The sequence below is a fragment of the Prosopis cineraria genome, unplaced genomic scaffold, assembly GCF_029017545.1.
Source record: "Prosopis cineraria cultivar Desert tree isolate PC_DT_omini unplaced genomic scaffold, ASM2901754v1 PC1, whole genome shotgun sequence".
In the NCBI taxonomy this organism is placed as follows: Eukaryota; Viridiplantae; Streptophyta; class Magnoliopsida; order Fabales; family Fabaceae; genus Prosopis; species Prosopis cineraria.
Window position 1 is genome coordinate 58,081,422 of NW_026555332.1, and position 23,231 is coordinate 58,104,652.

Sequence of the window (23,231 nt, forward strand, 5' to 3'; positions counted from 1 at the left end):
ATCCTCTTGAGATAGGTAAATGATAATAAGATCATTTAAAATGTGATAATTCTTCTCAATGCTTTTCAAACCTTTGAAACATTAATGTCATTTGTGAAATGAATATAATGCCTCTAATTTTAAATATATAAAGAAATGCACAAAAAGTAATACTTTAATTTGAGTAATAACAACTTTTTTTTTTGATAATAATTAAAATAGGATAGCAAGTGACAAGTTTTATTCTACAAGATTTTTAATCACTAAAATTTAAGTATTATTAATGATTACTTTTACATACAATAACTAAATGAGATAAGCAATTAGAATTTTCATTCACAAAAATTTAACCACTTAAATTCAAGTATTGTAAATATTAATGATTACTTTAATTTAAATAATTATTATTTTATTCTAGTAAAGACTAAAAATAGAATAACAAATAACAAGTTCTTGTCTCTTCTCTTACTTTAAATTGGGAGCATTATAATCATTTTATAAAAGATATTAATGTCAGAAAAATTTTAAGAGGCTTAAAAGTAATTATTACATGTTGCAGAACTTGATTATCATTTGCATATTTTTTAAAGTTTTTTTTATCATTTTCCCTAGATAGTATTGGTATTTAGGATTAACAAGAACCACTCCCATCTAGAGCTAGGCAAACGGGCAGCACGGCTCTAAAAGGCTTGAGCCCTAAAATTTAGTTTCTCATTTTTAATCTCATTTTTAACCCAACTCTTATGTGAAAAGGGTTAGGGTCAGGCTTGCAAGCCCTATTTTAAAAAATAAAATAAAATTAAGCATTATAAATTAATTAAAATATTTTAAAATTAAGAAAATCAAAATTCTCATAATTTTTTAGAAATTAAACAACACACATTTAAAAGTTCAATAATAAAATTTAAATTTTGATTAAAAATAATTCATTTTTTATAAATACATAAACATAGTAATTATAGAAAAATAAAAAATATTAAAAATTTTATACTATATACTGATATTTATTAAATTAATGTTAGAATAAATTAAATTAATCATATAATGCGTATAAGATTAGGTGAGCAAGTCATTCGCTTCAAACATGTGTTCTACAAAAAATAATAATAGTATAATAGAGCTTGAAAGATAGCCCAAACCCAAGTGCTATTTTATAGAGCTTATCTGGATCAAGCCCTCAAATCCTATTACTTTTAAAAAAATTATTTTCAAAACCCAAATCCTTATTTAAACAAGCCCTCTAAACCGACCCTCCACGGTCCAACAATCTTATTCTCACTCTTCTCCCATCCCAACCAAAGCTCTAAAAATAATACTCCCTTCGTTCCAATTATAAGATATTTTTAGATAAAATCTTACATATTAATAAACCTCATTAAATATACTTAATGACCTTATCTTTCCAAAATAAAAATATAAATCTTCAAAAATACACATCATTTAACATATTAAAAAAAGACATAAATTAATCATAGAGAAAAAAAGGATAATATTAAAATTGTTACATTTAATGAAACCTTTATCTACTCAAAATCTCTTATATTTTGAAATAAAAAAACTCTTTAAAAAATACCTTATAATTTGAGCTGGATGGAGTATATTTTTTTGTATAATTTCGCTCGTATAGAGTGGAGAGATTTGCTTTTTTTTTTGTTTTAATATACGAATATTTGTAGCTAAGAAAGATGGGGAAATATGAATTTTGTGAATAAGGGCGAAAACCAAATATAGCAAACCCCCTAAAATCTAATCGTATACACAAATAAATGCATACATATCAGAGGCTGAACGCAACAGTTAACTGCTCAGAACCACTCGACCATGCATTTCGGATAGAAGCCTTCACCAGCAGCAACATGGTTCATCGCTAGTAGTTCTTTCTGAACTTTTCGTCTCTCATAAAACACCGAGCATGAAATTGATGTGCACTTTACATCACTTTCCAGAAGCCTGCCTCCACCTCCACAATGGTCACATATCTACAAGAGCATACCGACACACAAACATCAACGCAAGAAATGACACGCATGGGGGCTAAGTGATAAATGGCATTCATGGAAAGGAAAAAAATAAAAGAAGCAGAGAATTGACTGAGATGGTCATGGTCACTAATGTAACTTCAGCACTACCCAGGACGTTCATGTTTGTTTTCCTCATGCATGAACAACAACAACAAAAACAATAAGACTCATCCCACTAAGTGGGGTCGTCTTTCCACATGCATGAATGAAGTGGAAAAAGAAAAGAATTAAAATTCATTTTTGTCTTTGAACTATTTTCGTAGGAACACCCAATGTCCTAAACTCTTTGTTATAGCAATATTGCACCTTAAAGTAATTAAATCATAGCAAAGTTGCTCATAACGATAAATGGGCAAACTTGACATAACTTCACTAACTCAGACTTAACATCAAGGACAATATGCTATGATTTAATTACTTTAAGAACAATATTTGCTACGGTTTGAGTCAAACTTATTTTTGAATCAACAAAATTAATAGTCATTGTTTACCTATTTAATGTCAGGAGCAATAGTTGGGCAAAAACACAACCCGTCAAGATGCTAGTTAGCCGACCCGCACCGCATAACCCACAACTCACAATGGGCTAACCTGCAGGCTCATATTACCAGCTCTACTTCGTAGGTAGTTTGACACAAATCCTATTGAGATATGTAAATGATAATAAGATCATTTAAAATATGATAATTCTTCTCAATGCTTTTCAAACCTATCAGACATTAATGTCATTTATGAAATAAATATAATGCCTCTGATTTAAAATATAAAAAGAAATGCACACACAAGTAATACTTTAATTTGAGTAATAACAACTTTGTTTTTTGATAAAATTAAAATAGGATAGCAAGTGACAAGTTTTATTTTACAAACTTTTTAATAACTAAAATTTAAGTATTATTAATGATTACTTTTCCATACAATAATTAAAATGAGATAAGCAATTAGAACTTCTCATTTGCAAAAATTGAATCACTTAAATTCAAGTATTGTAAATATTAATGATTACTTTAATTTAAATAAAAATTATTTTTATCTAGTAAAGACTAAAACAGAATAACAAATAACAAGTTCTCCTTTTTTCTCTTATTTTAAATTGGGAGCATTATAATCATTTTATAAAAGATATTAATGTCAAAAAAATTTTAAGAGGCTTAAACGTAATTATTACATTTTGCAGAACTTGATTATCATTTGCATATTTTAAAGAAATTTTTTTGCCACTTTCTGTAGATAGTATTAGTATTTAGGATTAACTAGACCCACTCCCATCTTAGAGTTGGACAAACGGGCAGGCACGACTGTAAATGGTCTGAGCTCTAAAATTCGATTTCTCATTTTTAACCTCATTTTTCAAACCCAACCTTTATGTGAAGGACTCGGGGTTAGGCCTATAAACCTTGTTTTAAAAAATAAAATAAAATTAAACATTATAAATTAATTAAAATATTTTAAAATTAAAAAAATCAAAATTTTCATAATTTTTTAAAATTAAACAACACACATATAAAAGTCTAGTAATAAAATTTAAATTTTGGTTAAAAAATAATTTATTTTATAAAATACACAAATATAATAATTATAAAAAAATAAAAAATATTAAAAATTTTATACTATACACTGATATTTATTAAATATATTAAATTAATGTTAGAATAAATTAAAATAATAATAATATAATACGTATAAGATCATGTGAGCAAGTCATTGACTTCAAACACATGTTTCACAAAAAAAATAATATAAAAAAACTTGAAGGGCAGCCCGAGCTCGAACCCTATTTTAACAAAGCTTATCAGAGCCAAGCCCTCAAGCCTTATTACTTAAAAAAAAAATCATTTTCAAAATTCAAACCCTTATTTAAACAGGACCTCCAAGCCCAGCCCTCCAGAGTCAACCCTTATTCCCGACTCTACTCCCATCCCAAACAAAGCTAAAAATAATACTCCCTTCGTTTTAAATTATAAAATACTTTTAGACAAAATTTCACATACCAATAAACCCCATTAAATACACTTAATGACTTTATCTTTTCAAAACAAAAATATAAATTTTTAAAAATACACATCATTTAACATATTAAAAAAAGGGACATAAATTACTCATAGAGAGAGAAAGGATAATATTAAAATTGTTGCATTTAATGAAACCTTAATTTACCCAAAATTTTTTATATTTTGAAACGGAAAAACTCCTTCAAAAGTACTATATAATTTGAAACAATGAGTATTTTTTTTTTTTATATAATTTTCGCACGTATGAAGCAGAGAGATTTGCTTCTTTTTTTTTTTTCTTAATATAAGAATATTTGTAGCTGAGAAAGATGCGGAAACATGAATTTTTGTGAATAAGGGGGAAAACCAAATATGGCAAACCTCCTAAAATCTAATCGTATACACAAATAAATACATACATATCAGAGGCTCAAACGCAACAGTTGACTGCTCAGAACCACTCGACCATGCACTTCGGATAGAAGCCTGCACCAGCAGCAACATGGTTCATCGCTAGTAGTTCTTTCTGAACTTTTCGTCTCTCATAAAACACCGAGCATGAAATTGATGTGCACTTTACATCACTTTCCAGAAACCTGCCTCCACCTCCACAGTGGTCACATATCTACAAGAGCATACCGACACACGAACATCAACGCAATAAATGACACGCATGGGGGCTAAGTGATAAATGGCATTCATGGAAAGGAAAATAAAGAGAAGCAGATAATTGACTGAGATGGTCACTACATGTAACTTCAGCACTACACAGGACGTTCATGTTTGTTTTTCCTCATGCATGAACAATAACAACAACAACAAAAACAATAAGACTCATCCCATTAAGTGGGTCGATTTTCCACATGCATGAATGAAGTGGAAAAAGAAGAGTTAAAATTCATTTTTGTTTTTGAACTATTTTCGAAGAAAGCACCCAATATCCAAACTCTTTATTATAATAATATTGCACTTAAAGTAATTAAACTATAGAAAAGTTGCTCATAACGATAAATGGGCAACTTGACCATTAACTTCACTAACTCAGACTTATCATCAAGGACAATATTGCTACGATTTGAGTCAAACTTATTTTTGAATCAGCAAAATTAACAGTCATTGTTTATCCATTTAATGTCAGGAGCGATATTATTACAATTTAATTACTTTAATAGCAATATTGCTATGATAAAGAGTCCAAGACATGAGGTTTCCAATAAAAATAGCCCAAGAACAACAATGAACCTAAAATAGCAGCCTGGAAGAGGGACGTGTGAAATATTTCTTGATTCCTTGAAACAAATGATTAAATTAAAAAAAAGTAAACAATTACTTACAGCAACAAGATGCTGCATCTCTTGCTCCAACTTTGATGTTTTACTAATCACAGCCGTTGCAGCGGCCACTCCATTTTCAGAGCACTGAATGCATATGTGTGCAGACGCCTGAACCAACCCGCCACACAGTATACAATGTTTTGACAGATAATACGAGTCAATTCTCGTTCGATGTGAATTTGGAGCAATGAGATGCTTTACACGTGCATCCTTTAAAGGACGGGGCATCTCTAAGAACCATTGGTTCAGGTCAGCACCAACAAGCCCAAACACCCGCTGCAAAGCAGGTATTACTTGTTTATTGATGTAATACAAGTCATTTATTTCTGAGTGGGGAATTAAGTGCCAAAACTTCCAATGGATCCACAACCACGTCAACCAGGCGGGCTCCAGGCTCTCCGTGGATTACAACATAAGGTACTCTCTCAGCATAACGCGGTTCTGCCCTAGGGTCAAATCTCATTGCCTTGGTGGCAACAATTGCAGCTGGAGGTAAAGATGATGTCCTTGCACTATAGCTACCTAAACGAACCTCCTTAGCAAAGACAAAATCTTTAATGGAGACTTTGCTCGAAAGAATTTTCTTCCACTGACGTTGCAAATAACTTCTCACCTGCATTCAGAGGAAAACAAGGTGAATGACAGCAATCCAGGCAAAACTAATATTGTTACTTTTTCAGAACAATTACCTGAAATCTTCTTTTTTTAAGTATTTATTTTCACCTAACAAAAATCCTAAGAATTTTTTAACAAAAAAAAAGAGGGGAGGATTGGAAGGTATAGAAAAGCGGAGATCATTTCCATCAAGAAAACCGAGCAAACTCTAGAAAGTGTGATTACAATATCGAAACAATAGTTTCTGCCCAAAGTATAGCAAAATAAAAATACATGACAAAGGAACTATTCACTAAGTCCCACGAAAAAGATAACAAAATAAATCAGCAAGCATTTCTACCTCCGATAAATCCTTATTTTCAAAAAAGAGCCTCAAAGACTGTTCCATTATCTTTGCAACTGCACCACACGTGTCTCTACGAACTGTCTCAATACCTTTAGCATCAAAAACTGGCTCACCTTGATCAGGGCTTTCATAACTGTAACCAACATACCGCTTCTTAGTAAGGAGGAAACAAGGCTGATAAACTTTCTCCAACTTCAGGGTGACAGGACTAGGATTCATAGCGGTGACAGCAGAAGCAATCTCACTCCCTATTTGGAAACATTCTTTAATAGTGCGTCCTTTGAGAAGAACAAACATGCTGCATGAGAACAGCCACTTTATGACATTATTTCTCGGGGGGAAAAAACATAAGGACAGCCATAAAAGAGATAGGAGTGAGGTCAATATTTAATATCACTTAAAATAATAAATACTGATCATTTGTCTAAATTTAGATCTTTTTCTCCTCCCGTACATGTAATGTGATTTTGCAGTTGCAGTCACCGGGTAGATTTAAGGTAGGTCATTGGTATTTTCGGGAGCAACAGGTGCATCCAGAAAATCTGCTGGCTTTTTGACCAATGACCTCATCAATCAGATTCTTATGACTTTAAGATCTCTTTTCATGTTGGCTTTTTCCCCCGTTTTAAAGGAAATGGAACAACACAACAAAAATAAGTTTCAATTACCAACTTCAAAAAATAATAATTAATTAAATCAAAAACAAACTCTAGACCATTCAAGTTATATCTAAACTGTTCGCTAGCTTTGGTTGGAAAGAGCGTAAAGCTATTTCACAGTTTGCTATCTTGGCTTAATATGGGCGTTATTGGTTAGAAAGGAATGCGAGTGTCTAATGAAAAAGTTCTGCCTTCTTATCTGCTGTGGACGGAGTTGCTTTTTTGGCCTCCGAGTTTCAGCAAATGATCTTTTTTTTTTTTTTTTTTTTTGAGAATAGGTGGTTTCCTTATGGATTTTTACAGAGGGATTGGAAGGCTCTTTAGAGCCCCCCTTTACTCCTCATTTCTTTGTACTGCTTACTTATCTTTAACAAAATTATTATTTCTATCGATGTATTTTAACCTGTACAGCACACAAACCACAAGTTAGAAATACTGCAGCAATACCTATCAGTATCTCCATAAATGACTTTTGCGTTCCACTTATCATGCTGATTTACAAATGATATAGCCCTTTCCAGCGTGCAACGGCCGCATTGAACAATACTGTCTGCAAGCTCTGCACAAGGCATACGACCACTAAATCCAGCAGCAGTGTAGCCATATGTCACATTTGATATAAGCTTCAAAGCAAGCTGTCTTGCATTAAATATCTGAAACAGAGATTGTAGTACTTTCAAGTTACGTCCATATGGTGCACATACAAGAACCACTTACAAACTGTTACGAACCAGTGAAGCTCCCTAACTAGTGCTCGCAACAATATTAACATAAAGCTCAACACAAAATGTAGAATGCAACGTGATAAGGGCACTGAAGCGGGCTTTTGAGGGCAAGTAGTACTCTCCTAACACCACTTTCTCAAGCACAGATCTTGATATCCCCCTCTCTGGAATGAAGGTTCTAAACCAAAAAATTATGTCCAACTACTCAAAAAATGCAATGCAAACCTATATCATAACTATCCCTCTAGGTGTCCCCCTCCATTTTTCCTCTACAGGCATAAGCCTTTCATATTCTTCAATAAATTGAGAAAGAGATCTATCACAAACTCTCCCATGGCAAGTGAATCAAATCTATGAAATGTATAACATATTGACATGTACTGGCACAAATAAAAGTTCTTAAGATTAAAGCTAATGTTAAAATCAAATTCACATCCACACCCGCTGAAGGACTTGCTGTGAAGGAGCCAACTTTTTCATTGCTTGTTTCACCATTACCCTAGTTGATAAAATTTCTTCCAACAAGTGTGGCAGTATACCTCGACGAACCTGTATGAAACACTTATACCATAAGATTGCTGTCACAAGTTTAAAGGATACAAATAAAAGACTTGCTGATCGCATTTACAATAAAAGTTCACATGCATGACAGTTGAAAAGAGGCTTGACAAAGAAATAATTGCATGACTTCAGGATGACGATCAGCTGAAATACAAACTAGCCTGATATTTATAAGGGAAAAAAAACAGTTCTGTCAAACCTATGGTATTCATTCAGGTCAAAACATAAAATAAAATATAATTCAGATGGCAGACAGCCATTCAACACCGGTTAATAGTCAGCAGAGTATCAAAGATTTGACAAAATCACCTTCGAAGGAACAAACATAACACCGTTTGGAGTAAGCAAAATCTGATCTTTTAGATCCCGCAGAACATGTTGCTCTGGTGAAAATGAACTAACCCCAAGCGTGTTTTCTTTTGATGCCACAACTTTGCCAAGGCACGTACAAAAGCAAAGGTTGTATGCAATTATCATGGATGGATATATGACTGAAAGTCAAATACAATAACCGGATCTGAATAAAATCCTGACTCTGGTTCCATCACAAGAGGCAGGCACTCCATGGCAGGTTGAGAAGCAACCTTAAATGAGGCAATGATGAGTCAAGTGAAGAAAGCAAACATTGCATGATAATTAAACAATTTTTGTCTCTCGATAAAATGATTGTGTAAACAATAATTTTTCTTATATAAACTTCATCCAAGGACCAATCATTTCATTGTGTTTGCTGCCGTGTTCTGTTATTATGAGGATTTCTTATAACATATATACACGCAATACCACATAACTAGACAAGATGAAAACTGCAACGGTTGAATTCAAAAATTACATCATGTTAGGCAAGAGTAAGAACTGGACCAGCATATGACAGTGTAGGATAAAGTCAAAATTTTTCAGTGATGGGTACCATGTGAAACACATACTAACGGAAAAAGTGGGGAAAGGGGGTAGAGGTCTGACTTGGCCATTCAAAGGAGACTTATTAATTAAACCAACCACTTTGCCTTTAATTCAGGATTTTAGGCGGTAGCATATTAAGGACCTTTTAGGCGAGTGTATCTGTTATGATAATTCATTGTTGGTAATGTATCTTAGGCTTAGGGATGTGTCAGTAGTCAGTTATGCTTTCTAGTTAGTTTTTATTTTTCTTTGCATTATAGATAGGCGTATGAGTATGATGTACTGCAAGAATCAGCTTAGGATTGAATTCTTATTGTAATTTGGAGATCTTCCCTGGCTTTATTAGCATGTGAGTTTAAGATTCTTGCTCATATTCCGAAGAGCTCCGATTTTTTTAAAAAACAGTGTAGAAGAATGCGGTTTACAATAGGAACATACGGACATTTTACATCAAAGCACTGATATGTATTCACATGTATCTCATTTCGCAGATAGATAAGTTGTGAAGGGAAAATATCATGCAAACCTGTTGATTCCCAGGAGAGATGGCGAGATAGTTTTGTGTATGTGCCAACCTCAGAAACATCGATTCGACACGGTATTGTGAACCTCTGGAGAGAACAGAAAAAAAAATCTATACCAAAAATACGAGCAAGTTCTGATGTTCGATTAACCTACAAAAGAAAAAAGAATCAGCACAACCCACCAGGAAATAAAGATGATTAGGAATCACAAACATCAAAATCAAAAGTATAAAAAGAACGAAACAAAAATAAAAATGAACAAAAATGAAATTTTAACTTATTTCAGATTAATAAGTTAGCTTTTATGAAGCAAATTAAGGAATCGAATGAGCCACAAATTAGCTCGTATAACTAGCTAGAAAAATGAGCTATAATAAAGTGTAAACACATTTATATTCCAATGCAACAAGACAAACATTAAAAAGGCTCCTGTAAGAGAATATCACAAAAAAGGCTATCAAAACTATGTGCACTAAAGACCCATAAAAGAAAATTTGGGCTATCGAGTCATGCTATCATACCATATCAAGTTGGCTTAATATCTCAAGATTCAGCTTTGCTCTCTCAGTAATATATTTGACACACTGATACCTTGCTCCTCCAGGACCACCAGAAAACCATTTGGTTAGGACCTTGTTGTGAATTGAAGGAACTTTCCTCCTCAATACAGCTTCAGCTACAGCTTCAACTGAGTATAAATTGAGCTTAACTTCTCCACGGATAAGTCGCCACACATTAAGCACAATTCTGCCACCAACATGAACTCCACTGGAATGTGTTCGTCCCCATTCATCCTCAATTATCGAACTTTCTTGTACATCATCTGCACTAGATATATCAGGAACGGCAGTTGCTGATATGTCTTTTCAGAAGTTTCAGTATCACCAGAAGTAATCCAAGAGTCAGATGGAGTACGAGATAAACTATTAAGTAACCCTAATCCAAGATGCAAAGCCCTTTCTGCTAAAAAACCAAGAGAACCGCCTTGGATATCCCAACCCATCAGAATATCTGGATCATACGAAGATACAATATTAATAAATTTTTTAGCAAGTGCTTTTCATCTGTGAAAACCAACACCTTGCAGCCTGATAGACTCACAAAATTTCTGCAAACAAATTAGCATGGATATCAATTTCACAAACACATTCTAAGTTTGGAACTTAGAAGAGAGATATAATTTCTAATTGAGGCATAAAGGTGTGAAACCACAAAAAATGAGTCAGTCATAAAACGACTAGTTGACAAATGCAAAGTCATACCACTTTCACCCTACCTTTGACAAGGTTCTAGTTTACAATGCAAAAGGACGAGAACATCAACAACAGTGTCACTATCATTTTGAAAACCAAGAGCTACAATGTTGATGGCATCAAACTGGGGATCAGGTAAAAGTTCTCCTCTTGATTCTGCAAGAACCTGCCAGTTTTGCGAGCAAGTCAGACCTATGTAACAAAGCTGACAGAGGTTCATTGGAAAACTAACTAAATAGAAAATGTAGTTCCAAAAGATAGTTAAAGGACAAAAAAATCCACACTTTTTTTTAAACTTACCTTCTGAACTTTTTAAATCAAGCAACAGTTACGAAATAGAATCCACACTTTTTTAAGGGATCAAAATAGGAAACCCACACTTGAGCAAAAGATTTTGATCTTTTCATACATGTATAAATCGAATGGACCAAGAAATACATAGTTTTTTTAATAAATATTAGTTTTTTAATAAATATTATTCAAAAGTATAGAACAATATATTGGAAAAGGCACTGATACAATAGATATGTGATAAACTGAAAAACTATAACCACGTAATCATCCAAAGAATGAAACAGATATTATGGCTGATTATTGAGTTATCACCACCATCAAATAGGCACAATCAGTAATAGGAGTGGTCATTTGACGCTCCAGTGGGAGTTTTTGTATCTCACTGCCAAAGAATAAATAGACTATATTCCATGAATATTTGTAATTAATGCAATTAGCATTAGTTTTGATTCTTTTGATTCTGCTGAGATTAGGAACAGATTGTAGGCATAATTCCTCTCCTTGATTCTCTCAAGTAAACATTCACGTAAGCATGAATATTCCCATCGGAAATGTAAGAGAGCATTATCTCTTCTACCCTCTCTTATCCTTCCTTGATAATCAACTAAAACTTGACTCCAAATGCCTAACATGAAAATTCAAAAGACGTCTAACAACTACAAAAAAATTTGCAAATACACCAATATTAAGAAAAAGCTTGATTTCTAATACCTCAATACTGAGTACCGTCAATTGCTGTCCACAGCCAATTCTTGCAGGGTCACAAAATCCAATTTGACTAAGAGGAGTAGGCGTTGATTTCCCATCAGGGCCTGATATCTGAGAAGTATCTGCGAGCCGTCCAAGCTTGTTTTGATTATATTCATTTCTCCACTGCTGATGCATGGAGACTTCTTTCAGAATCAACATCTTGGACATGTTTAGACATAAGACAAGGTCTTGTATTCCATTTAGGCATATGCTTCTCCTTTGCATCAGATTGTTGAAACATTTGATCTGGAAAGCGGAAGCCAGGATCAACCAAAAATATGCTAAATGATTTTTCAGATAGTTTTAATAATCCTAAAAAAATTTGCAACGTGAAATTTTGCTCTAATAAGAACACAATATACCTTTCAGATGTGAAGGCCAGCAAGAACTTTTTATACTTTTAATGTATTTCCAAACAAGATCTAAATCCTTTAATTTGTTATGAATACATGATTTAAGCAATACCTCTCTCGTCACAAAGTAGCCATCTCCGAACATTACCCTCAGAAGGAGGCAAAAATTTGGGTTTCAATAGGCATAGATGAGAGCCATCATTCTGATAGTATTTGGCAACACCCAAGACCCTTTTCCCCTTAGAATCCGGGGCGGGGCATTATCGGCGACATGCTTGTTCCAAGTTTCCATCTCATTCTGGTAACTACCAGCAGAAGCAGGAATAAACATCATCCAGAGGTTTCACTTCAACAAACAGACAAATGTAATAGTCAGTTACTACGTTTCATCGATCAGGCAGCATCATCAGGCTGAAGAACACAAAGAAAATGAACAAACTAAGAAAAGTGTTCTGTTATAAAAAGCTGAAGTTTAGAAAATAAATTATGGTTACAGACTTACAGTTAGTCACTTCCAGGTTCAGGAGGTTTTTTTTTTTTTGGCCTGGGGGGGGGGGTGCTGAGATTCCGTTAGTTCATCAACACTTTATGGACAATAACAAACAAGCATTTGAAACATATGTATCCAGAACCAAGATTAGACCATGAGCAAAAAAGATAGAAGCTGCATACTTTTGCTACCCTGAGTTGCAACCAAATATTAGCAACAATAATCCTATTTCCACATAAAGGTAGATAATTCCACATAGCCCTTTCAATGTTTCCTATGGAAGGCTAAATACCAAGCACCCTCAGAATGGCAGGCTCTATGCCCCACAAAAGTATAAAGAAGGCAAATGAATTAGCACAGTGAGATTGCATTCCAACTTTGACAGAAAAGGCACACTACACAGATATCACAGGCATATGGAACCAGGCATGGTTGGCAAGAAACACATTACATCAGGGATTCCTACCTGCCATGGCAGATGCCCTTGTAGAGGTTAATCTCATGTGATCACCCATAATGTCATTGATCGAAGGTTCTATGCCACTAGTCTCATAAAACCCAAATTCTCTCTAGGTCTTTTGCCATCACTTCTTACACATTGCAATACTTGAATGTCAGTTGCAGTATTCGCACCCACAACAATATCACATGACCTCATCTGACCGTGTTGCTCATAAGATTTGCTTCCATAAGGACATTTATACATGCAATTATCTCTGACAGACTGTATATTCTCAATCGAAGAGCTTTGCACACTACCTAAGGCTGCCATGTCAATTTGTGGACAGTTGTCAGTTTGTACATGTGTTGAGTCAACCTTAAACTTTTTACCACTGGAAACCTCTGAGTAATCAGAAGAACTAGTAGAGTGAAACTTCTTCGGTCCACAGAGACTCAGTCCGGTTTGACTGCCAGCTACAAGGGGTGCTTTCCTACACACTAAATCATGATTGGTCATTTTCAGGACACAGCTCTTCTGGACTTCTGTTTCTCCATCAGTTTTGAGTTTCTCATCCCCATCTAAATGTAGTTTTTTAGTTATTTCAGATTCACTGTCAGCTTGTTCAACTCGATAGCATCTCTTTTCTCCTCAAGTCAAGTCCCGCACAGAGCAATTATCCAGTGTTTGTACTCCTTTTATGTCTGAAAACACCTTCATCCCCATTCTTTATGCCATTATTCCTCTATCTCATTTCTGGCCAAACAATCTGAGTCAACAGATTCTACAGTTTCCTTTTCAGAAGTATGGCCACAATGTAAACTAGCATGATCAAAATTGTTAGGGTCATTGACAATGGCAAAGTGCCCATACTTTATTCCTGTTATCTTTGCTATAAGTATTTGTTCTGGTATTTTGCAGTATACAGTGTTTGGAAGACCTCTTGGATTCACCTTTTTGGTCCAGTGCAAATGAAATTCCCTCTGAACCAGAACTTGGGCTTGCAAACTCATCATCGGCAGAACCATCAACTTTGGGAATCATATTGTTTGATGAAGACTCAACAGGACAATTAAAATTTGAGGAAAAAGGTGGCTTTCTCTTTGATGACTCCAGCTGAAGTTGATCGTCAATGGAATCAAGAATATCTTGACACTCCTTTTGGGACTCACTTTCGTAATCCATATTAGCTTTCTCCAGCACCTTATCAATTGTTGTAGCAGGTAACAAGGGACTCAAAATGGTTTCACGAATAAGTTCATCATCAGAGTTAATATCCTCTGCAGCTTGAGAAGTTGCAAGCCACTTTAGGAGATTCAATGCTTCCTTATCTGCAGCCTGAAAGACATGGAAATACAGATATACATGAGGTACTTTCAGAAACAGTTTACTTCTGAATAAACCCCATCTATATATCTACATATCAATACTGAGCAACGTCAATTGCTGTCCACAGCCAATTCTTGCAGGGTCACAAAATCCAATTTGACTAAGAGGAGTAGGCGTTGATTTCACATCAGGGCCTGATATCTGAGAAGTATCTTGTGAGCCGTCCAAGCTTGTTTTGATTATATTCATTTCTCCCACTGCTGATGCATGGAGACTCTTTTTCAGAATCAACATCTTGGACATGTTTAGACAAAGAACAAGGTCTTGTATTCCATTTAGGCATATGCTTCTCCTTTGCATCAGATTGTTGAAACATTTGATCTGGAAAGCAGAGGCCAGGATCAACCAAAAATATGCTAAATAATGATTTTTCAGATAGTTTTAATAATCCTAAAAAATTTTTGCAACGTGAAATTTTTTCTAATAAGACACAATATACCTTTCAGACGCAAAGGCCAGCAAGAATTTTTTATACTTTTAATTTATTCCCAAACAAGATCTAAATCCTTTAATTTGTCCATGATTACATGATTTAAGTAATACCTCTCTCGTCGCAAAGTAGCCATCTCCGACATTACCCTCAGAAGGAGGCAAAATTTTGGGTTTCAATAGGCATAGATGAGAGCCAGCATTCTGATAGTATCTGGCAACACCCAAGACCCTTTTCCCCTTAGATCCGGGGATTATTGGCGACATGATTGGTTCCAAGTTTCCATCTCATTTTGGTAACTACACAACAGCAAAGCAGGAATAACATCATCCAGAGGTTTCACTTCAATAAACAGACAAATGTAATAGTCAGTTACTACGTTTCATCAATCAGGCAGCATCATCAGGCTGAAGAACAAAGAAAATGAACAAAGTAAGAAAAGTGTTCGGTTTTAAAAAGCTGAGTTTAGAAAATAAATTAGGGTTACAGACTTACAGTTAGTCACTTCCAGGTTCAGGAGTTTTTTTTTTTTTTTGTTGGGGGGGGGGTGAGATTCCGTTAGATCATCAACACTTTATGGACAATAACAAACAAGCATTTGAAACATATGTCTCCAGAACCAAGATTAGACCATGAGCAAAAAAGATAGAAGCTGCACACTTTTGCTACCCTATGAGTTGCTATCAAATATCAGCAACAATAATCCAATTTCCGCATAAAGGTAGATAATTCACATAGCCCTTTCAATGTTTCCTATGGAAGTGCTAAATACCAAGCACCCTCAGAATGGCAGGCTCTATGCCCCCACAAACGTATAAAGAAGGGCAAATGAATTAGCACAGTGAGATTGCATTCCAACTTTGACAGAAAAGACACACTACACAGATATCACAGGCATATGGAACCAGACATGGTTGACAAGAACACATTACATCAGGGATTCCTACCTGCCATGGCAGATGCCCTTGTAGAGGTTAATCTCATGTGATCACGCATAATGTCATTGATCGAAGGTTCTATGCCACTAGTCTCATAAAAACCCAAATTCTCTCTAGGTCTTTTGCCATCACTTTTTACACATTGCAATACTTGAATGTCAGTTGCAGTATTCGCACCCACCACAATATCACATGACCTCATCTGACCGTGTTGCTCAGAAGATTTGCTTCCATAAGGACATTTATACATGAAATTATCTCTGACAGACCGTATATTCTCAATCGAAGAGCTTTGCACACTACCTAAGGCTGCCATGTCAATTTGTGGACAGTTGTCAGTTTGTACATATGTTGAGTCAACCTTAAACTTTTTACCACTGGAAACCTCTGAGTAATCAGAAGAACTAGTAGAGTGAAACTTCTTCGGTCCACAGAGACTCAGTCCGGTTTGACTGCCAGCTACAAGGGTGCTTTCTTACGCACTAAATCATGATTGGTCATTTTCAGAACACAGCTCTTCTGGACTTCTGTTTCTCCATCAGTTTTCAGTTTCTCATCCCCATCTAAATGTAGTTTTTTAGTTATTTCAGATTCACTGTCAGCTTGTTCAACTCGATAGCATCTCTTTCTCCTCATCAAGTCCCGCACAGAGCAATTATCCAGTGTTTGTACTCCTTTTATGTCTGAAACACCTTCATCCCCATTCTTTATGCCATTATTCTCCATCTCATTTCTGGCCAAACAATCTGAGTCAACAGATTCTACAGTTTCCTTTTCAGATGTATGGCCACAATGTAAACTAGCATGATCAAAATTGTTATGGGTCATTGACAATGGCAAAGTGCCCCATACTTTATTCCTGTTATCTTTGCCATAAGTATTTGTTCTGGTATTTTGCAGTATACAGTGTTTGGAAGACCTCTTGGATTCACCTTTTTTGTCCAGTGCAAATGAAATTCCCTCTGAACCAGAACTTGGGCTTGCAAACTCATCATCGGCAGAACCATCAACTTGGGGAATCATATTGTTTGATGAAGACTCAACAGGACAATTAAAATTTGAGGAAAAAGGTGGCTTTCTCTTTGATGACTCCAACTGAAGTTGATCGTCAATGGAATCAAGAATATCTTGACACTCCTTTTGGGACTCACTTTCGTAATCCATATTAGCTTTCTCCAGCACCTTATCAATTGTTGTAGCAGGTAACAAGGGACTCAAAATGGTTTCACGAATAAGTTCATCATCAGAGTTAATATCCTCTGCAGCTTGAGAAGTTGCAAGCCACTTTAGGAGATTCAATGCTTCCTTATCTGCATCCTGAAAGACATGGAAATACAGATATAAATGAGGTACTTTCAGAAACAGTTCACTTCTGAATAAACCCCATCTATATCAGATATAAAATAAAACTATAACAAGGTATCATGAGCCATGAATGAGTGCTAGTCCAAGGATGTTCCTATCATTAAACAAATTGTTGAAGTAACTTTCATCAAATTCATTTAGGAATGTCAAACATATAATTCAATCATCTATTCACATGTTCAGAGATTCAAGGGTAAGAATCTTCATTTGGTATCCATTAAAAAATTGGAAAGAAAATATTGCCTTTTTGCCCTGTGTTCCAATAATCTCAGATGATTGCATTTCATCAACAGTCAACAATCTGAGATTTGCCTCAGTCCCTTCTTCATGCAATTTGGCATCTTTGCATAGTGAAGCCGGTGGTGATGCTGAACCTATTATGTCTGTTTCTCTGCAATAATATAAAATTTGTCCACTAGTGTTGCTAGTTGAAACATATAAGAGAACTATATAACTGTATGGTAAAAATGGCTTCATACAAACCTCAACTCTTCAGATGAAATAAAAGATGCACAGGTTTCAGCTTCACAGCACATTTCAACAAATTTTTTCTCAAAGTCAAGACCACCAGAAAGACTTCTCATAACAACTTCTGGCAGTGGCTTCCCAGTATCAGGAGTTATAGTATCCTCATAAATCCCAGTCCTTTCTTGCTGCTCCTGAAACAACACAGAGCAATTAAATTAGTTCATTCTCACTTCTCAGACAGTATAATTTGTAAAGCAAGTCTTATAAAGACAGATGGCTATGTTACCTTCCAAATCGGCACAAGAGACTGAACCTTTTGCACATCTGATCGGGTTTGTGAGAGGGATGAATACATTTTAAACTGCTGATTAAGAATCTCTGACAAACCAAATTATTTCAATAACTTCAGCCCAAAAAAAAAAAACAGTCATAAGATAAACTTATTATTCAAGTAAATATGTTTGGGTTAGTATAATATAACCATCTACAGAAGCATCGCCCTCCAGTTCACATGTGCTTTGACGTTTAGGGCAATGAGCCTCATGATTTGATGAAGCATCCAATTCACTTGGAAGTTGCCACATCCAATCAGATGAGACCATTGATAAGGCCCACACTGCTGGCCCTAAACACGCATCACCATCCATATCAGCCTAAAAATATTATGTAACTGAATCATAAATGTCCATGAGGGACATAATTAGATATAAAATTGGTAGGTTAAACAGTGAAAAAGTCTTGGGCGATTGTGAAATTTTATGACACACAAGTCAACTCACCCCTGTCTGTTGATTATTGAAAATCAATTTCTTGTGAGAAGAATCTGGCATAGGATGGCGGAACTTCAACTTTAACAAGTGCAGGAGACCCATGCCATACAAGTTATAGTCAACCTGGCAAACAAATAAAGCTCATATCTTGACAAACCCATTTAATCTTATTTTAATTAGTAAAGGGAGATTGATAATAGTTTTAAATTTTAAAATTTAAGTAACAACCCTCTAAAAATATCTTTCTAATTTTAAAGTTAAAGTTTACGTATTAGAGATAGTGATACCATAAGAACAAACCCATGCATGAGGATACATTAGCATAAGAATATCTAATAACAACATCCAAGCACAAAGCTCAGAAGACAGTTTCTGTACATTACAGACTCACCCAAGCTATTCCCACCATATGAATAAAGAAAAGAAAACATAATATTGGATCAACTCAATTAAGCAGGTAATTATGACCAGATGCTTATGTCTACCTAAGTCAGAAAATATAACTAATTAAATTAGAAAAACGCTTCATCATGTTCACTTACCTCACTGCAAAATAATGCAGTTTGAATAGTTCATGTGGAGATACGTACCAGAAACTGAAGAATGAAGGGAATATGTGATTCATAGGGCTGTAAGCTTTTGCCAAGAACAGCACCGACCTAAAAATGGTGTGTCATTATGAAGGCTTAATCTTCACTGCATCATATCAAACTAAAGACCATTTTTCTCATGAAAGAATTTACTCTAATCAAACTGTACCAATAGTAGATTAGCAGCACGGGAGACATCTTGTGGATAATATCTTGAAAAATTTGTGAAGGCTTCCAATAATTAGAGCATGTTATCAGTTTAGCTTTTACAGGTCATCATGCCATCAGCTTTTACCGCACATGTGATGACTTATTAACAAGAACAAAGGACAGAACAAATATAAAGCATCAGGATACAGATATATCTTCACAAATAATTCCTCTGATGAATGATAACCATAAAATCTCCTTGCTTTTACAAGGCTGCAGCCATGAACATGTTGTCTTGTCAAACCGCTGCTGCCTTTTAGCTGGGCAAGTTGAAGAAAAGCTTACTAAATCCCCATTTGTAATATTACAGCTACAACTAGGGCGGCAAAATAGATTGCGATAGAGAGGTCAAACTCATCTACGTGATCAAAGATACCTTCAAGGCTTTCTCAAGAGATGCAGATACCTTATATGTGTACACATCTCCTGTTCAATATCAAGAAAAACCCATTCAAGTTATTAAGCTGCGAAACAAAATGTAAAATATTTCTGAAGCATGAATACTTCTGAGAATTTAACAAATCAAAAACATCATCAGGAATATTTGAAATTGTTAAGCACTCCCGCTAATGGACATTATCACATCAGGTATGAACAGAACACACTCTCATTTATGAGAAATTAACAAGGATGAAATAAATTGAGTTTAAAATTAAGATGCCAAGAAGTGCTTGAAAACACAAGTCCTGCATAACTTAAGAAATGCCCCTAAAATTCTACCAAAAAAAGAATAAGAAATGCCCCTAAAAATTAATTTAATAAAAAACTAATTCTAAACTTTATCTTACCTTCTTGATCTGACTGAAGAGGTATATCAGCGCATGGCACATATATGTAGGGCAAAGCCTGCAGAGCATAATATGGATATTTCAGCCATAACATTAAATAAGAAAACATAAAGTAAATTTAACGACATTGAATGATTGAATAATTTTAAACCAAAAAAGAGCGTCAAGGAATATAGATCTAATAATGTATTTATGATAATAACAATGTTTGCTACCACTTGTACCTATTGTTAATCACCAAATGTTACAACCTCAGATAGTGACATCTTACCCGATGTATATGCAAACAAGTTTTCTGCCCAGCTGGAGTAGAACCATATATTCTTATAACGGGAACCTCATTCACTTTCCCACCTTAAATCATTAAAAAAAAAAGGATGGTATAGGAAGTATGAGTGAGAAAACATAATCTCAAGACATAAGTTTCATCGCCTCTGAACTAACCGAAACTTTGAAATACTTTCACTTATTCATGACATGAAATTATAGAATAACAGAAAAAACCATATAGCTTTCAGTTCAAGATATAAACCCAAAAGGAAAATGTTCTTCAACTGTTCAACATCGTGACCGACATTACTTATTGCCTAAGCCGCGCCATTCATTTCGCTTAAGCGTGCCTTCGGAAGCCCAAATTCTAGTTCATAAGCTAATTGCATGGAACTAGGTTACAAATGAGTGTCACTTGAACTGACAAATACATCTCTGACTCTCTGTTAAAAGTAAATGAATCGAATATCGTACCATGGAAACTACTGTAACAGATATCCAGGCCTGGAATCGGCTGTGCCATGTAGTAGTCGATAGACACAATCCGTATACTGAACATTTTCGAATTACACTGTGAGTCTGCCATCGGTTTTTCTGAACCTTCGCCAAATCACCAACACGAAGGAGTCAAAATTATAGGTAGCAAGGGAACTGTGAAGAAGTTTAGCTTGGAAGCGTTCGGCTCCTCGGCGCGGGCAAATCCAGCGCGGCCATGAATCCATCCGTCCAACTAATCGAAAAGTTCACAAAACGCCACGTCACCAGGATATTAAAATTGCAAATGCACCGCCCGTTCAAACTCGATCACGGCCTTCCATTTTCCAGATTAAACTTAACACATTTCTTAGAGCTTGTTTTGGAGTATCCGTTGGCGGGAAGAGCTTCAAGAGGCAGGTAAGGTCGAATACAACCATTTTCTAACGCTGAGAAGAGATGGCATCTAGCAATTGTTTGACATTGCAGCTCTGTGCTGCGAATCACTTCTCAACTCCTAGCCTTTGAATAGCAAACGGCTAACTTACAGGCAATAAAGAAATTCAAATATACGTGAGAAACCACGAACGTTCTAAAACAAAGCCATCCTCTCTGGAAGAATCAACTTATGGTGTCATTCGACCCTCAGATGCTACACCAAAAAAACCCGCACGAGACAACGAGAAAATTGAAACCCCACCAGAGATTGGAGGAAGTTAAGACTGGTCGAAGAATGAGGAAGGGAGGAATGAAAAAGTAATGAAGAACATGGAGGACGATGAGTCACGTGTATAACTCTTCGACAAAGCTGTGGAGATTCCCTCTCTCATGACGACGCGCGACGGAAAAGATTACGGGCTCCGCGTCTGGTCACCGAATTCGTCCGAATGCGGTGAGGCTCGAGGGACATTGACGGCAGTTAAAATTTGGCCCTTCTATGGCTAGGAATTTAATGGGGGAAGAATTGGACAGTTAGATTGTGATGAAGACTACGAAATTAAATTTAATCAATCAATCCCAATCATCAATCAATTTACAAATTTTCTGTTACATAATAAAATCTGGCAAGAAATTACGTTGAAAGCGTGAGGGAGAAGCTATTTCTCCCATTTGTCAGAAGCATGTGAACCGCTAAATCATCAATTAAATGTAATTTCTCTCTATTAATTAGAGTCAAACTGTCAGTTAATTTTGAACGGCTGGGTTATAAATTAGCTTGGAAGCCTAAGGGAGAAGCGAGTTCTCCCATTGGTCTAAACCATGAAAAGTGTTGAATGGCCAAATTATAAATTACCTTCCTTTGCATGGAAGAAAAATTAAAAAATAAAAAGAAGAGAAAATAAAAAAAAATATTATCACTTATTCTATTTGAATAGATAAAAAAAATAAACAGATATCATAATAATTATAATGTCTTTATATGAAAATATATCATGTTTTCTGTAATTATAGGTGTGAAAATAAATTAAAAGTAAAAATTATATTAAAATTAACATAATTAAATTACTTTAAAATGAAATTAGTAGTTAAAAATGCATTTTTATATTAAATTTTAAAATTAAATAATTTAGTAAAAATATGTTATTTTCATATTTTAAAAATAAAAATGAGCACTTTTACTTTCTGTTCAAAGATGAAGACCACGAATGAAGGAATTGCAGTGAGGAATACACTGGAAAAGACGAAGCCATCGATGAAGACCAAGATGCTGCCTGGGTTGATTAAAGATGGGAGCCTTGAGCACTGCTACGTATAAAAAATAAAATAGATGAGTGTCTGGGCGCCAAAACTGATAAGAGGAAGAGGGAGGGTAGATGGTAAAATGAAATTTTACTCTCAAAATTTCTTTATTTTTAAAGAGAAAAGTTAAAAAAAATGTAGGAAAAAAAAAATCTCTGCACCCTATTTTCTTTCCTCTCACTTTTTCTCTCTTATCCAAACAGAAAAAAAAAAAGTTCTTTACTTTTATGTTTTCCTCCCATATTTTTTTTTCTGTGTCTTCTTTTCAATCAAACAGGACATTAAGGAGACTTGCTGTAAAATCCTTTAAAAACTGTTTAATCACTCTAAAATCTCATGAAATGTATAAACAATCTTGGAGTCCCTCGATCCTTTGCAGTAAATAATTTTGTTGTCCAATTACCAAATTACCCTTTATTGGGAGAAAAGAAAAAAATTCCCGGGCTCCAGCTTATCCTTCTTCCATCTTTGCGAACTCTCGTCCATCCCGTTCAATCCCAACCTCTGTACTCAACCTTCTTCGTTGATTTCTTGCAATCCGATGGGATCTCTCACTGCCCTC

The 23,231-nt window shown here is 35.0% G+C and overlaps 1 protein-coding gene across 1 annotated transcript; it reads right to left on the reverse strand.

The window, feature by feature from the left end:
- Nucleotides 1–1,625: 1,625 nt before the first annotated feature.
- Nucleotides 1,626–21,806, reverse strand: LOC129302906 (DNA polymerase zeta catalytic subunit-like). Its single transcript, XM_054941812.1, is given in 35 exon segments — nt 1,626–1,958; nt 5,326–5,649; nt 5,651–5,938; nt 6,281–6,584; nt 7,393–7,598; nt 8,112–8,219; nt 8,541–8,719; nt 8,722–8,815; nt 9,661–9,765; nt 9,767–9,808; nt 10,180–10,524; nt 10,527–10,702; nt 10,705–10,766; nt 10,935–11,077; nt 11,917–12,236; nt 12,421–12,547; nt 13,394–13,818; nt 14,191–14,575; nt 14,705–14,947; nt 15,170–15,269; nt 15,365–15,431; nt 16,004–16,398; nt 16,458–17,311; nt 17,603–17,750; nt 17,843–18,018; nt 18,114–18,205; nt 18,309–18,480; nt 18,607–18,720; nt 19,188–19,256; nt 19,357–19,399; nt 19,545–19,657; nt 19,774–19,823; nt 20,186–20,243; nt 20,457–20,539; nt 20,930–21,806. Coding segments are annotated over 35 exon segments (6,696 nt in total). The 5' UTR covers nt 21,042–21,806; the 3' UTR covers nt 1,626–1,784.
- Nucleotides 21,807–23,231: the final 1,425 nt, after the last annotated feature.